Source organism: Cnephaeus nilssonii (assembly GCF_951640355.1).
Source record: "Cnephaeus nilssonii genome assembly, chromosome: 10".
Lineage (NCBI taxonomy): Eukaryota > Metazoa > Chordata > Mammalia > Chiroptera > Vespertilionidae > Cnephaeus > Cnephaeus nilssonii.
The window spans coordinates 71,623,213-71,640,254 of NC_137081.1; the positions used below are offsets into that span (position 1 = coordinate 71,623,213).

Consider the following 17,042-nt stretch of genomic DNA (forward strand, 5'->3'; position numbering starts at 1 on the left):
GGAAGATATTATAAGGCTTTATATCTGCTTATAGGAGTTAGCACTTAGTTTGGATAATATAGCTGTTAGAGTTAGAATGGCTATTAGAGATTATCAGACAAATTCTGTCACTTAAGAGATTCATAATTTGCTTATAGTTGCAGAGCTAGTACCTGCCTGTATTCCCCAAAGTCTATATACTTAGTTTTGGACCTTTTTTCCTTGTCAGGATCAGTAATGTTCTATGTTATAAAAATATCCCAGGGCCAAATATATGACGTATCCATCCATAGTTAAGCATCAGGGCTAAGGTGAAAAGCTGAAGGTTAAATTACAAAGTGTAACACTGTGATCATTTGCCACAGTTATTTAGAGATAGTTATATTTTATTTATGTATAAGCTACTATCTAATCATCTATAAAGGTTGAATTTTTTCTTTATTATATATCTAACACCACAAAATATGTTAATTAAGAAATATTGCTTATTTAATTATTTTTTCAAGGATTTAAGACTGGTGTTAACATTTGGGTAATATTAAAGTCACTGGTTAGTTATCCAAACTCAGTTAAAAGGATAAAATTTTATTGTCTAAATGAACGCCAGAAGGTGATTTATATGCTGAACAGTTCAGAGCATGTCCTTGAATAATTGTAACTGCTTAATTTTTGTCATTTTTTTCTGGCAGCTTCCAAATAGTAATGCTTAATGATTCAACTTAAATTAACTAAAATGAATCCTTGTAGAAAAGCATAATACCTGCCTGGTACAAGAGAGGTGATTATGTTGCCTTCATTTACACCAAAGTTATTCAGAATTCATTGACACCCTCTCATTGCTAAGTTTCGTTGTCTTTTTCCTAAGCAGTTGGAAAAGGTGTCACTTTGTGCAGGTGTGCATGCCGTTTATGCCATATTGCAGATAGTGGTCAAAATGCTGCTGCCGGCTCATGGAAACAGCCAAATAAGGCTTAAACAATGAAGCCAAGTGCAGGCTTTGAGGACATATAATAGTGTTACTTCAAACAGTGTGTCTCCAAATATTTATCTGTCAGATGGATTTTATGAAATGGCTTAAAATGCAGGGCAAATGGCACTAATGAAGAACAAATAATGATTTGTGCAAGCTAAAATAGAGTAGAGCATGGCATTTTATAAAATATTTGAATGTTACTCTAGTCCCCCTTTATCCGCAGTTTCAGTTACCTGCAGTAAACCACAGCCTGAAAATGAAAAATTCCAGTAATAAACAATTCATATGTTTTAAATTGTGTGCCATCATGAGTAGCATTATTAAATCTCATGCTATCTTGCTTTGTCCCTTTGTCCAGTCTGTCCATTCTATGTAAGCTCTGACTATTAGTCACTTAGTAGCCTTCTGATCAGATTGACTACCACAGAATCACGATGCTTGTGTTCAAGTCCCCTTATTTTATTGTTATGATTTACTATTTTATTATTAGTTATTCTTGTTAATCTCTTACAGTGCCCATATTATAAATTAAACTTTGTAATATGTATGTATGTATAGAAATAATACATAGACTGTGTAAGGTTTGGTACAATCTTGGGTTCCAAGGTGTACAATAAGAGCCTTGGAACCTATCTGCCTACATATAAGGAGAGACTAATGTATATACATTTAAAATCCTTAATTAAATCAATGACAGGACAGGAGATGAAAAGTGTCAGAATTTGAAATATAGATAAATGCATATTAACACATAGAGAATAAAGCATTGCATTTTAGAATAACTACAAAAATGGTAATCACTCCCTTCATTACCACATTTTTCTTCTTTTCTATTATAAAAGATCTCATTTATGGGCCATAAGAGGCATTCGTAGTAAATCTATTTAAAATGTGCAACTTAATTATTTTTTTCTCTAATCTGTCCTTGGGCTAAATACTTTGAACTGTGAGAATTTGTTAGGCCAAAAGCCTGAGTTGAAATGCCTGCTTGAAAAATCACAGCAGTAAGAACTTTTCAACTGGGCTATCATTTTAATAGCCCAGTTGGTTCATAAGATGGCCTTTCAACAACATACTGACTTGGAAGTAGTTGATTCACTGGTTTCATTTGGATTCCTGTGGTCTTTTGATTTCTTAAAGATGACTTTGCCTTGATTGAGAGACCTGCCTTCTCATTCTCTACCCTTTCTTCCAGGGAGTGATCATCATCAAATCTAAAAATACCCAACTTGGAAAAGAATAAGAACTCAGTATATTTTATAATTTTTATTAGGTATTTAAACAAATAAGACGCAAGTATATTTTTCTTCAATTTACAAATTTTAGGTGATTTGTGCTTATTGTTATTGTTCTTATGCAAAACCTTAAATCCTCTATTTTCATGCAAAATACTACATAATTTGTTGGATCATAAACACTGAGAAATAATTCTCGCTCTGAGTGGTGTGGTTCAGTTGGTTGGGCATCATTGCATTCACCAGAGGTTGCTGGTTCTATTCCTGGTCAAGGGTACATGCCTGGGTTTAAAGGCTTGATCTCCAGGGGGCATGCAGGAAGTAGTTGATCAATGTTACACTCTTGCATCGATATTTTTCTCTCTCTCCTCTCATTTTCTCTATAAAAATCAATAAACTATTCATTTAAAAAATATTCTCTTAGTGAAGACACTAAGACAGATCATTATTTCTTTTATTTCTTAAAAAATATGCATTTTATTGATTTCAGAGACAGGAAGGGAGAGCGAGAAATAAACCTTCAATGATGAGAGAGAATCATTGATGGGCTGCCTTCTGTACACCCCATACTGGGGATTGAGCCTGCAACCTTGGCTTGTGCCCTGACCAGTAATGGAACTGTGATCTCCTGGTTCAATGGTAATCAAAACAGCATTGTATTGACAGAACAACAGGCACAAAGACCAATGGAACAAAACTGAGAGCCCAGAAATAAACTCACATGTGTATAGGCAAATAATTTTTGACAAAGGAGCCAAAACCATACAATGGAGAAAAGGAAGCCTCTTCAATAAATGGTGCTGGCAAAATTGGAATATTCTTAAATATTCTTAAATTAAATATTTCTTTGTTTTAAGTTGCAAAAGAATTAAACTAGATTGCTGTTTGTCCCAGTATACAAAAATTATCTCAAAATGGATCAAAGCCCTAAATATACATTCTGAAATAAAAATCACATAGAAGAAAACATAGGTACTAAACTTATGGATCTTGGTCTTAGAGAAGATTTTATGAATTTGACCCCAAAGGCAAGGGAAGTAAAGGTAAAAACAAGTGAATGGGACTATATCAAATTAAAAGGCTCTGCACAGCTAAAGAAACTGCCAACAAAACTAAAAGGCAACCAACCAAATGGGAGATGACATTTGCAAACAATAGCTCTGACAAGGGGTTAATATCCTAAATATATAAATAACTTATACAACTCAATACCAAACCAACAATCCAATTAAAAAATGGAAAAAAGACCTGAACAGACACTTGTTCCAAGAAGACATACAAATGGCCAACAGATATTTGAAAAGATGCTCAACTTCACTAGCAAATAAAAACTAAATCAGAATTTAATAACTATAATCATATATGAACATAAGGCATAGAATCAGAACCTACCTCAAATTCCATTCAGGAGTGCCTATAACACTTCAGACATATGACAATTTATTTTTCTTCTCATCAGTCTTCTGTGTGACCCAAGGAAATACTCTCCCAACCCTCCTTCCTTGAAAAAGGAACAAAGCTAAATCATTTAATTTTACCCTCCCATATTACAGATTCGGAGACTGAGTCTCAAAAAATCAAAAATCTTATTCAAGGAAAAATGATGAATATTATCTAAGAAAAAGCAAAGAATAGGGTTCTTTCTACTACTTATCTCAGCCATATCCCCCAGTCCTTTTCTCAACCCTCCTTCGCCTGTTCTTTCCCTCAGGAGGCTTACCAGTGTGTTCAACTGACTCTGACTCTTGGTTGAGTTTGGTCAATTAAGAGATCAGAAGGAGAGAGTATAGAATCAAAGTAATTCATCATTTTATCTTCCTCTCTGGAGGGTTTGTCTCTCTAAATAAGGCTGTAACTCCTCTCACATATTAGACAATCTTTTAGATGATTGTTGTGCATGTTGTTCTTTTCGAATGTTGCTGGATACTAATGACATTGAGACATTTTTTTTTACATTTGTTCTGCAAGCTCACTCAGGCAAGTTAAATATAGCTTTCTGTTCTTAAATTAAATATTTCTTAGTTTTAAGTTGCTGATATACCACCACACAACCATTTTCTCCAAGGCCAAAGCAACTGCACTTGTGTTTTTGCAATCTGTAACATTTTGTCATGTCCATCCATGGCAGGTGCCAAGTTGTCATTTCTTATAATGACCATTTATGATCTTGTCAGTGAGGCAGTCATCTGGGGTGTTTGGGAAGCCTCCTGTTTGCTTGAATTTTAAATTGTTTGATTTTACATTGAGCATCTGGGTATTGGAAATATGTTGTTTGATTTATAAAGCTGAGTATTTTTGTATTCCCTGACTAGTTCCAGTACTTCCACCACTAAGCCATCAGTGAAGTTCCAAGATGAAAAAGTCATATGATTCAAGACTAAATTCTCAACACATGATTTCAAGTCTATGTGGCATCACCAATTTAATTGTCTGTCTACGAGGACACATGTGAGATTAAGGGACTGTGTCAAGAAATGAATTTTCTAAATGAATATGAATTATTAGTTTGAAACATGATGCTATTTATAGGTTCAAGGTGAAAGTTCCTCAAAATTATGCCCTAATGGCGCATTACCATATAACACAATAGAGTGTAATTTATGATGGCAGTTTTCTGCTCTCTAAATAAAGATGCTGATTAGGCTTGCAAGGTGCAGTATTTGTGAACTTATGCTACAAATGCTTAACATAGAGATGAAAAAGTATAATTTAATGGATTTCACTTTTCTGTTTCACATGGAACTTTAACCAGTGGAATGAGATGTCTTGGGATCAGTATGATTCTTAGTTGAACCTATTGTACCCTATAAAAGCCTATGCAGCCCTAGCTGGTTTGACTCAGTGGATAGAGCGTTGGCCTGTGGACTGAAGGATCCTGGGTTGGGATCCCGGTCAAGGGCATGTACCACCTCGTTTCAGGATCCTCCCTGGCCAGAGCACTGGTCAGGGCACGTGCATGAGGCAACCAATCGATGTGTTTATTTCACATCAATATTTCTCTCTGTGTTTCCCACTCTCTTCCACTCTTTCTAAAAATCAATGGAAATATATCCTCAAGTGAGGATTCTTTTAAAAAAGCCTATGCATAATTGTAGGCTGAGTTTAATGCTTTTCTGTGTCAGCAGAAGTAGAGAAGTAAACTACTGGCCTACAGAAACTTCTTAACTCAGAAGCACATATGAGTGCTGCTTGAGCCCTCCTTAGGCCTGGTTTGGAGAGCTAACTCAGGGCCGCCACCAGCTCTCCATCATTTGCGTGAATTCAGAAAACTACTAGGGAATATAAGGGGCATTGAAATGACACCTTTTGAGAGTAAGCAGCAAATGCATACCAGATAATTGAAGGTAACCTATTTGATTATCTGGTGGCACTGAATGCAATATGGAGGGGGGGGGAATCAGTGGCAGTAAAAATAGTATTTATTCTGTCTTCTCCCACCCTTCTACTTGCTACTACTTCACTTCCTTTCACTATTCTTCTCCTCTTGTTCCTAAAACATTACAATCAGAAGCAGTAACCAGTAGAAGAGGTAGGCTGTGGTGGGTTTACCCCATCTTGGCTGGCACCTGAAATCCTATCAATTTACTTTTAAGTGAATACAAAAGCATACACCATGATACAAATTTGAAAAGAATAATAATAAAAAAAGTAATACATACCCTTATTCCAAAGAGATGAGACATTATACTTGTGTGGTAAGATTATTTTTTCTATACTTTTCAATATTTTATAATTCTTGCTTTTCAAAGTCAATTTCCAAATCAACAGCATTGGCAACACCTGGAAACTTACTAGAAATGAAGAATTTTGGGTTTTACTTATGTACATGGGAGTGTGGATATCTTTCTGAGTTAGTGTTTTCATTTTTTAAAATAAATCTTTATTGTTGAAGGTATTACATATGTCCCCCTTTTCGCCCCGCATTGTCCTCTCCTTCCCCCTATCCCCCCAAGCCTTCATCACTGCCATCTGTATCTATGGGTTATGCATATATGCATATGAGTTCATTGGTTGATTTCTTTCCCCCTCCACCCTCCCCTGCCTTCCCTCTTAGGTTTGACAGTCTCAATCTTATGGCAGTTCTATATTTTTTTCTCTTTAATAACATAATTTAATTAAATTTAAAATTATATTTTAACAATTATATATTTATTTAAATTATTTTCCAATTACACTTGACATATAATATCATATTAGTTTCAGGTGTACAACATAATAATTGGACATTTATATACCTTACAAAGTGATCACTCCAAAAAGCCTAGTACCCATCTGATACCATACATAGTTATTGCAGTATTCTTACCTATATTCCTTATTCTGTAGTTTATATCCCTATGACTATATTTATAATTGAAAATTTGTACTTCTTAATTCCTTTTAGCATTTTATTCATCTCTTCAACCCTCCTTCCATCTGGCAACTGCCAATTTATTCTCTGTATATATGAGTTTGTTTCTGTCTTGAGTGTTCATTTATGTATTTTGTTTTTTAGATGTCGTATGTAACTAAGATCATATGCTATTTGTATTTCTCTGTCTGACTTATTTCACTTATCATACTACCTTCTGGGTTCATCTATGATATCAAATTATAACACAAGGTTATATTAATCAAAGGAGCATGACAAAAAAATTTCACAGTTTGTGTCTTATCTTTTTTTTTTCTTATTAGTGTCACTTGAAAAATAAAAGTTTTATACTTTGATTAAGTTTAATTTATCATCCTTTTTAGTGGATCATGCTTTTGGAGTCATTATGCTAATAAATCTTTGCCTCACCAAAGGTTGTAAATATTTTTTTCCCATTTATTCTTTTAGATCTCTTATAGTTTTAGATTTTATATTCAGGACTATAATTTATTTTTGGCTAATTTTTATATATATGGATGGCAGTTCTTTTTTTGCATATGCATGTTCAGTTGTTGAAGTATCATTTGGTTAAAGAAGTTATACTATATGTTTGAATAGCCTATGCATGTCTATCAAAATTGGTTATCCATATACATGCTGGCTTTTTCTGTATTACTGATGTATTTCTCTATTTCTTTTCTGTATTACCGATGTATGTCTTTATTATTTTTGAAAACCACATTGTCTTAATAGCTGTAAACTTATGTCTTAAAATAAGATAGTTGTTTTTGCTATTTTAGATGCTTTGCTTTCCACATATATTTTGGATTAGCTTGCCAATTTCTAGAAAATGTCTGCAGGGTTTATAGTTGGATTAGATATAATTTATCAATTTGAGGAGAGATGGCATCTTAATACCAAGCCTTCCAAAGCATAAGTAAGGCATAACTCTATTTATTTAGGTTTTTGTTAATTTCTCTTAACAATGTTTTTTAGTTTTCAGGTTTTTAAATTTTTTTTTATATGTGTTACTAGCTGTTTGTTAATGCTATTATAAAACTTTTTATTTTAATTTTCAATAGTTTATTACTACTCTATAGAAACTCATATAGCAATCTTGCATGCTGCAACCTACTAAATTTATTAATTAGTTCGAGCAGCTTTTGTTTTCTTGACACATTCTATTGGATAATTTTTTATGCAGAGGATTGTGTCACTTGCAAATAAGTATAATTTGACATTATCCCCTAATCTGGATGCATTTGTTTTTGCTTTCTTTTCTTAGTATAGTGACTAGAAACTATAGGACAATGTTGTGTAGATTACTAAGAGTGACTCTTTCTTATTTCTAATTTTATTTATCTTCTGAGTTTTTATTAGGAACTAGAGGCCTGGTGCACAAAATGTGTGCACGGGTGGGGTCCCTAGGCCTGGCTGGTGATCAGGGCTCATCAGGTTCCCCGCCTCCCGGCCTCCTCCTTCCCTTGCCACCCACACGCCACCACCATGCAGTTTTCTGCCTCCCCATTTCCTCTCCTCCTCCTTCCCTCACCGCCACCGTGTGGTTCCCCAACTCCCTGCCTCTCCCCTCCTCCTTCCCTTGCCGCCCGCATCCGCCACCACCCACCCCTGGTTCCCCATCCCAGCCTGGGGCCTGGGCCCGCTAGGGCGATCGGGACCAGCCGGCCAGGGGAAGGGACCTGGAGGTTGGCCCGCAGGCCCTGAGGAGTGAGCCAGCCCTTGGTACCCCTGAAAAGGAACCACATCCGCTGCCATCCACCCCTGGTTCCGTGTCCCAGCCCAGGGGCCCAGCCATGATTGGGCAATCGGGGCCGGCCGGCTGGGGGAAGGGACTGGGAGGTTGGCCGGCAGGCCCCATTGGCAATCATGGCCTGTGGCATCTGCCCCCTGATGGTCAGTGCACGTCATAGCAACTGGTCGTTCAGTCTTGAGTGTCGTTTAGGCTTTTATATATATAGATGGATATTAGATCCTAGAAAATAATTTATCTGCCTTTATTGAGATATTTATATGAGTTTTCCTGTTTTAGCTGTTAAATGGTAAATTATAGCAATAGACTTTTAAAATGATAACTAAATCTGTATTCCTAGGATCATTCACACTGCATCATTATGTGTTATTCATTGTATTGTTCTCAAATAACCATTTTTAAAGTTTTATTAATTTTTTCTTTATTTTTTTGTTTTATTTTTCCTTAATTTCTCTTTTACTCTTAATTTTTTTTTTCTTTACTTTGGGTTTAACTTATTTTCTTTCAGTGTCTTAGAGTGAAAGCTGAAGTCATTGATTTTTTTTTCCATCTCTTCTTGCATATTAGCTTAGTAGTAAATAGAGATATACTAAAAATATTCAGTAAACACTTTGCAAAAGGTTAGGATAATTAAAACATTTAAATAAACTATGAAGAATATTATAATAGTACACCTAGAAAAATGCATTTTTGTCTGATGATTTCCATTGATTAAATATAACTAATCATAATCCCTTATTTTTGACACAGAAATAGATGTGGATATAGGAATATGTTTATCTTCATATTACAAATCTATATTTTAACTTATTTTAGGTGATTGTAAAATCGGGGCCAGGGACTTTCCTCAGTTTGGCTGTTTATGACAATTACATCTTTTGGTCAGACTGGGGAAGAAGAGCTATCCTGCGTTCCAACAAGTACACAGGAGGAGACACAAAAATTCTCCGTTCTGACATTCCACATCAGCCTATGGGAATCATAGCTGTTGCCAATGACACCAATAGCTGTAAGTTACAAAGAAAGCAAATTTATTTCTTAATTATATACTCTCAAAAATTTCTCTCTGTGCTTTTTTTTTTTTTTTTAACTACCATAATCAAATATATCATTCTAATGGCACCAGAATAGCTGGAAGTGCTCGTGGTGACTTTGCATGAGACTTCCTGCCTTTTAGCTTGTGTCTCTCTATGTATTTTAGTAATACTTTGTTTCTGGAATTCTATTCCATTATCTCTCACTCCTCATATCTTTTTTAAAATATATATATATTTTATTGATTTTTACAGTAATATTTGTTTCTGGAATTTTATTCCATTCTCTCTCACTCCTCATATCTATTTTTTAAAAAATATATATTTTATTGATTTTTTACAGAGAGGAGGGGAGAGGGATAGAGAGTTAGAAACATCGATCAGCTGCCTCCTGCACACCCCCTACTGGGGATGTGCCCGCAACCCAGGTACATGCCCTTGACCGGAATCGAACCAGGGACCCTTCAGTCCGCAGGCCAATGCTCTATCCACTGAGCCAAACCGGTCAGGGCACTCCTCATATCTTTGGACATTCAAATCAACTTGCTTCCCTGTTATAAGCAAGCTTTGCACCTGAGCTTACTTTTTTTTTTTTTAATCACTGGAATATCTACAAAATGGCTGTTTGTAGTGCTGGTGTGGTCTCCAGTAGTCTTAGTGCACTTGGTCCTATGGCCTCCTTGATAAATGTGTTAGATAGTGTACTGACCCCTGTTACATATTTTTCTCATGTTATTATCTCTGAGGTTTTTGGATTTTTCTAAAGTCCTGAATCTTTTTTGTTTATGAGATTTTTAAAAGAGATTGAGGCAGTCTAACAGTTAACCTGCACCTAGCACAGAATAGGAAATCAATATAATGTTACCAATAAAGCTTCCTCATTACAGGTGAACTTTCTCCATGTGCGTTATTGAATGGAGGTTGCCATGACCTTTGCCTTTTAACTCCTAATGGGAGAGTGAATTGTTCCTGCAGGGGAGATCGAATATTGGTAGATGACAACCGATGTGTGAGTAAGTAAAGAGATTCCAAATGTGCTATGACATACTGCTCAAAACAGCACACATGGACATTGTGTTTGACACATGTTTGACTTATATTCTTGAAGTTTTACTCTCCTCCAATATTCAAGGCCCCATTGGCTTATCTGTATATTCTAGGAAAATTCAGCATTCTACTTTGCTATAGCCATATGTGATAGATAATGTTAACCCAAAGGGTCACAAATGGTGTCACTGACAGTGGACTGGAAGATTTGGGGCTAGCTAGAGAAAAACCTATACATAGTGATCATATGAAAACATATGACTTTGAAAATTCATCAACAGCAAAATTAGTTAAAGCTGAAATAAAAGCAGGCTGGTATTGTGGCCTTGTAGTAAAACCACTCACAGTCTGTCCCAGTATGTAAATGAAAGAGAATGGCTCATGTGACTTATTTGTAATCATTTCCAATCTGTTAATTAAGAATGTAGCATTTCAGCCTTGCATGATGTTTATATCTCCCAAAGGCATTAAAATCTGTAATTAGTACCATTACATTATACACTTATTAACAACTAAGTTTAAAAAATTGTTTCTAAAATAAATAAGGGTTCAAGTATTCCAATGTTGCCATGAAAAATTAGCCAACAACATAAAACAGGTTAATTCCTCTTTAACATTGAGACACTGTGTATAAGACAGATGAGAAAGAAGCATCTGATTGCAAACTGGTGATCTCACTCTCAGAATGTGTCAATATTTCACATATTTTCTCTAATTATATCCTCATCTCATATTTTTTTATCTTAGAAATTCAGCAGATGTGTCTACATTATAAAAATAAGATCAGAGGATATAAGTATTTTTTTTTTATCTTCATCTTCAGTCTTATGTTAGATTTTACCAGAAGGATCCTTTAGCTACTCTTTAATACAAGGACTTGGACATCATTTTGTTTACCTTAGAAATCACTGCACCTAATACAAGAACTTCAACATATCTTCTCACTTTGCAAATTGGTAACACAACCCAAAAGGGTACTTCTTAGCCAAGTAAATAAAATAATAATAATAATAAAAAAAAAAACTGTGCCAAAGCAAACGAGGGAAAGATGCAATTGGTCAGGGAACTTTAAAATGAAGATAGCCAATTTCAATAATTTGGGCCACAAATCCCCATATTTCTTCATCAACTATCATTTTCCTGAATTGCTTAGGCAATTGCTTAATTAAACCCTCTCTTTCACGTTGCCTTTGTGGCTTCAGCTGCAATGGTCTGGATCTGATGCCATCTGTACGCCTGGTGTGTTAGCCATGCATTAGAATCACTGATGTTCCATTCACAGGTCGCTACAGGCCAGTAGTGAAGCAATGCCTTTGGTAATAACAACAAGGCTTATTTGTATACAGTGGATGCTTGTCCTTGCTGCAAAATAGATTACTAGTAGATACATCTGTCTCTACTAAGCCACCTGTTTCTCCCGATTGATGAGAGGGCATGAATCAGACAGAAAACTATCATTTTAAACAAGTGCAGTTTATTCACATGCAACTATAAAGTGATGGTGGATTCCACAGAGGAGACAAACCTTTATAAAAGCATCCTGTATCCTTTGGGCATTCATATTGAAATCATGTGGTTCAACAGAAAGATTGGAAAGTAATTCTTGGCTACTTCTTGTAAAATTCATCTTTGAGAAATGAGAATGTTTCTGGCATATCTATGCCCTCTTCTGAATTAATTCACCCAGAGCCTTTCATGAATGCCAATGTCAGTGTTGAAGTGGTGAAAGGCCATTTATTAACTCCTCCCTGAGGGCAAAGGAGGGAAAATCATCTGTTCTCAGAACACTTGACAAAAAGTTTAGTCAATTCTATTTTAAACAACATTGCTAAACTTATCAATACCCATAACAGAAATAAGAATAGTAAATTTAATTAGATAAAGTAAAAGAATTAGAAAATAACAGAACCATATTTTTGTTTCTAGGAAGACAGAGGAAATACTCAATCCCTTTTCATCAAATGAAGATACCTAAGCATGAATTGTATAGTGTTTGCTTTTGTATCATAAAAGTATACTTATTGTGAATAATTTTTTTTCTCTCCTCAAAGGAATAATTATTTTATTTTTTAATATTTGTATTGTTTTCAGAGAGGAAGAGATAGAGAGAGACAAAGAGAGAGAGAGAGAAAGATCAATGATGGGAGAGAATAATTGATTGGCTGCCTCCTGCACACCCTACCCTGGGGATCGAGCCCACAACCCGGGCATGTGCCTGACTTGGAAATCAAACTGTGACCTCCTGGTTCATAGGTTGATGCTCAACCACTGAGCCACGCCAGCCTGGCAATGGAATAATTGTTTTAAAAGTAAAGTTGCCATTTTCCATCATAATGTCATTGGAAATGAGATATTAAATAGGGTGCATTTAAAATAGACTAAATAAGCTAGGTAAGTGGCTGAATTTTGTTTAGTTCATGGTCTAAGGTGATTGTATATAGCAATGTTGATACCCTTCTTAACACTTGTTCCTTTGAATTAATAATATTTATAGATTTTACATTCTTTGTTACTTTCTCTAAAATGGCAATCTACTTTATCTACTAACCAGTGAAGTTTAGACTTCACCAAGAAGAAGAAGAAAAAAAAACTATATTTGGAGGGTGTTGCTATTATTAAAAGAGTTCTATAAGACATCATAGATATGTAAATAGATAGATAGGTAGACATTCTGTTTAAATTAATTAAATTCTAAGAATAATAAAGAAATAAGACCCTGGAGACATCAAAGAGTATTAGTGGCTGTTTAATGGAATATTCCTGAAATAAAGCTTAAAAAGAAATTGACAGAAAATTATAAAATTAAATTATGTTTCCTGTATTGGTAGAGATAAATAAATTTTAATTGCTTCCAACATAATTAGTATGACTGAATTTCACTGTACAGTTATTCAACAAGTAGTTGAGTGAGTACAAGCAAGCAAGTAGCACATAATACAATAAAAAATAAGATTTCTAAAGTTGGCCATTAAATCCATTTTTAAGAATAAAAATAAGTCTGTTTTTCATATGAGATCTTTCTAAAACCACATACTGGCATTACAAGGATGAAAACTAGCTGTAGAAAGTTTTCATCTTGTACTTTGTGGCTGTTGGCCTCTGCTCCCAAATTGGGCAAACAACATAAAAACTCAGACTTTAAATTGCTAATAAAAATCTTGAGATTAAGAAGTGGGACAATATGGCAGTGGTCATTTAGATCCCTTAAACATCCAGAGCACATGTGTGTAAGTTATCCTTGCCCAGCTCATCCCACAGAATCTGGTGCATTTCATGGAGCAGGGGCTGGTCCTATGTGGCAGGAAGAGACGGCCTGCTCCCTGGTACCACCATGGATAGAGCAAGTGGCTGATAAGAATAGTTTCAGCAATTTCAGTACTTCTGAATGCTAGAAGCTGCTACGGAGATTTCTTCTGAAGTTAGTTGGGAAGGAAAACCAGTTTTAGATGAGATTTAAGTCAGATGAATCAAGTTAAGCATTCAAAAATAAGAATTCTAGGGACTAGAAAATTTCAGTGTACTGAAGAATATATGGTAGAGTCCAATAAGAAAACATAAAAAAATTCTCAGTATGTACAGAGGGCATTTAACTGTCTCTCTTTAAAAATTTATTTTTGGGTTAGACTGCTAACCAAAATGCATAAATATAGTCATCCACATTTAAGCCCCTCCTTCTCTCTATTTATGTACAGTCACCAAATAATTAACAAAATATACAAATAGGCATAAAAGAAAAAAAAGTCAGGCAACTTCCAAAAAAATATCAAAGACAGGGAAAGAAAAATAACCCCAAAGTATGCTTTTTTTTTTTAAATAAAGAAACACCATGAACCATTATCTTTTATCTTACTTTTATATTAAGATCAATTTTAGTTTATTTTTATAATTAAGATTAAGGAAAACAATTGTTATGGTGTTAATAAACATTTGCCATTACATAAAAGCCTTCACTTTTTCCTTTCAGCTAAAAATTCCTCCTGCAACATTTATTCAGAGTTTGAATGTGGAAATGGAGAGTGTATTGACTACCAACTCACCTGTGATGGCATTCCTCATTGTAAGGATAAATCCGATGAAAAACTGCTCTACTGTGGTAAGTGTCCAATAGATGATTTATTCTTTCAGAGAGAAGTTTGGAATTGTTTTTATAATTTTTTGTTGATTGTCTCCATTTGGTTTATATGTGTGATTTTCATGTGTCTCTTTAACATGTAGATCTAAGGCAAGTGATTTGGCTTTGCCCTGGTTCATCTGGAGCACTTTATTTCTTGTCCATTAGTCATGGTATTCATTAAAGACTTTTCTCATGGTTTTCCATCATGAAGAGAACATTTAAATATAGCTGGAGCCTGTCTTTTGAGCTCTCTCATTACTCATCTTTAGCAATAGGTTCCAGGTTCACATTCTTAAAAGTGTACATCAGAAATATCAGTTATTGGTGAATATTGCAGTTTAAATTTGAAGCAAAGGTCCATCATCAGTCAATAGCATGTTGGCTTATATCAAAGTCTTGTCCATTTTATTTTTGCCTCCAGGACTGACCCAGGGCTAGTGTTCTTAGATGCAAAGTCTGTTTGCTCTAGCCACGGTCTCCATGGAGCATGGAGTTCTGTGCCTCTGTAGGTGACACCAATTAATAGTCAGTCTTTCCCTCTCCCTGAGGAGCAGAGATTGGCTTTTTGACTCTAGTAAACAATTGGTATTTGCCTTCACTGCAGCAGTGTTTTTCCTGGAAATTTGTGTCTGTGCGATCATGCATAGTTATTATAGAATTGATTCAGATTATTTCTAAATTGATCTGATTTATTTCTGTGCTACAATATAATACTATTGGTGCTGTATGCTCTGTAAAATTTAGGAATCAATATCTGGAATTGCAATATTTGGTTTCTACTTTTTTGCTTTGTTATATTATTTGGGTAATAAACATACCTAAATATTCAATGTAATGTTAAAACAAGAGGGAGATGGAGCTTGCTCAATTCACAGGCAGTTCTTTCACACTTTTACATTGCAGAATAACATACCATCAGTGAAAATGATAGTCAAATGTAATTTGTCCATGATTAATCTGTAACTAAAATATTAGGTAATTTGTCTCACATGACATATTTGCTTGAATGAACAACCATATCCTATACACTATAAAAACATTAAAGCTTACCAATATAATAATAATCATCTTACAAATTTCCATTTATTATGAATTAGCTTGAGAATGGTATTTTTACATTATTTTCATCTTAGAAGCCAGATTCTATTTGAGCAGAAATTAGCAAACTTTTTTTTAAAGGGCCAGCTTTGTGGGACGTATAAGCTCTCTGCCCCATGTGATCTGTTTAAAAAAAATAATTTGTAATCCTTTAAAAGTGTAAAAACTTTTCTTAGCTGCAGAGTCATAAGAAAACAAGCTGATGGACTTCACTGTCCTTTGAGCAATATAGTTTGACAACACCAGATACAGATTCCAAGCTTTGCAATCATACCTGAGGTTGCATCTTTGTTCCCAAACCTCCTGGTGTGTGTGACCAGTGTGAGCAAGTGTATTACTTCTCTGTATTTTAGTTTCTCGCTACAAAACAAACTTAGCTCTAATTGAGAGCATTAAGTAAAGAAATATATATATTTACATATGTTCAATAGAGAGCCTGGAACAAAATTAGTATGCAGTAAATGGCAGCTACTATTATTGTAAGTGTTACCTTCTTCCCCAAATCAGGAGACTCTCACTAAAGTAAATAAAATTCACAAAGCAGTTCTTAGAAAATTCTGGTAGACAGTTTTAGATGATCCTTATGAAAAATGTATGGATAGTTAGGTGACTTGGATTCAGTGATTCAGGAATATATGTTTTGCTACTTTTTGTTTCTTGATGCAAAGTAGATAGGAGATAGGTGTCAGAGTGTCTTTATTGCTTTAGAGGTAGAGATTAATTTATTCACAATACGTGGCATTTGTTTATTTCTGTGCTGACTGATGCCAGAAACAATAATGAGGGTAAAATTTGAAGAGATCTTCAAGTATGAATCACTAAAACTAAAATACTTCATCAAACAGGCTCTTTACTGAATGAACTACTTGATAATGCATGAATATTCTAATCCAAATCTTTGACACTGCTTAGCACTTGTTTTATAGTGCTAAGCAGTCATTATGAGTGAGATCTCACCGATGATTTTCTTTCTGTAAGAATTTTTCTATAATGCCTTCAATTATGTGTTTCTATTTTTATTCTTAAGAAAACAGAAGTTGTCGAAGAGGTTTCAAGCCCTGCTACAATCGTCGTTGCATTCCTCATGGCAAGTTATGTGATGGTGAAAATGACTGTGGAGACAGCTCTGATGAGCTGGATTGTAAAGGTAAATACATGTTGCATCAGCCTATCTATTATTACATTAATTGCTTCCAGAACTTTTCCAAAGTCCATTCTTTAGAGCACTATGGTTTCACCCATTTGGTGTGTAGCACGTACCAACATCTGTGGACCACACTGTTGGAGGGGAGTTATTAGAATTTATTGAAAATCATGATTATAGTCTCAGTTTCTGGTTTCTAATCCTTTGCTCACTTTCAAACTTTTGTTACCTCTCACTTCTTCAGGTCTGCATCCTTGTTTATTGGACATTTCTATCAGAATGTGTGATACTGAATT

General features: G+C 34.9%; 1 protein-coding gene across 1 annotated transcript in view; it reads left to right on the forward strand.

Annotated features, from left to right (window-relative positions):
• Positions 1 to 17,042, forward strand: part of LRP1B (LDL receptor related protein 1B) — a 1,721,287-nt gene that overhangs the window by 1,401,528 nt on the left and 302,717 nt on the right. Inside the window, exons 44-47 of the mRNA XM_079782447.1 lie at positions 9,126 to 9,318; positions 10,231 to 10,356; positions 14,355 to 14,483; positions 16,630 to 16,749. Of these exons, the coding sequence (XP_079638573.1) occupies positions 9,126 to 9,318; positions 10,231 to 10,356; positions 14,355 to 14,483; positions 16,630 to 16,749 (568 nt within the window). The remainder of the gene's footprint in view (positions 1 to 9,125; positions 9,319 to 10,230; positions 10,357 to 14,354; positions 14,484 to 16,629; positions 16,750 to 17,042) is intronic.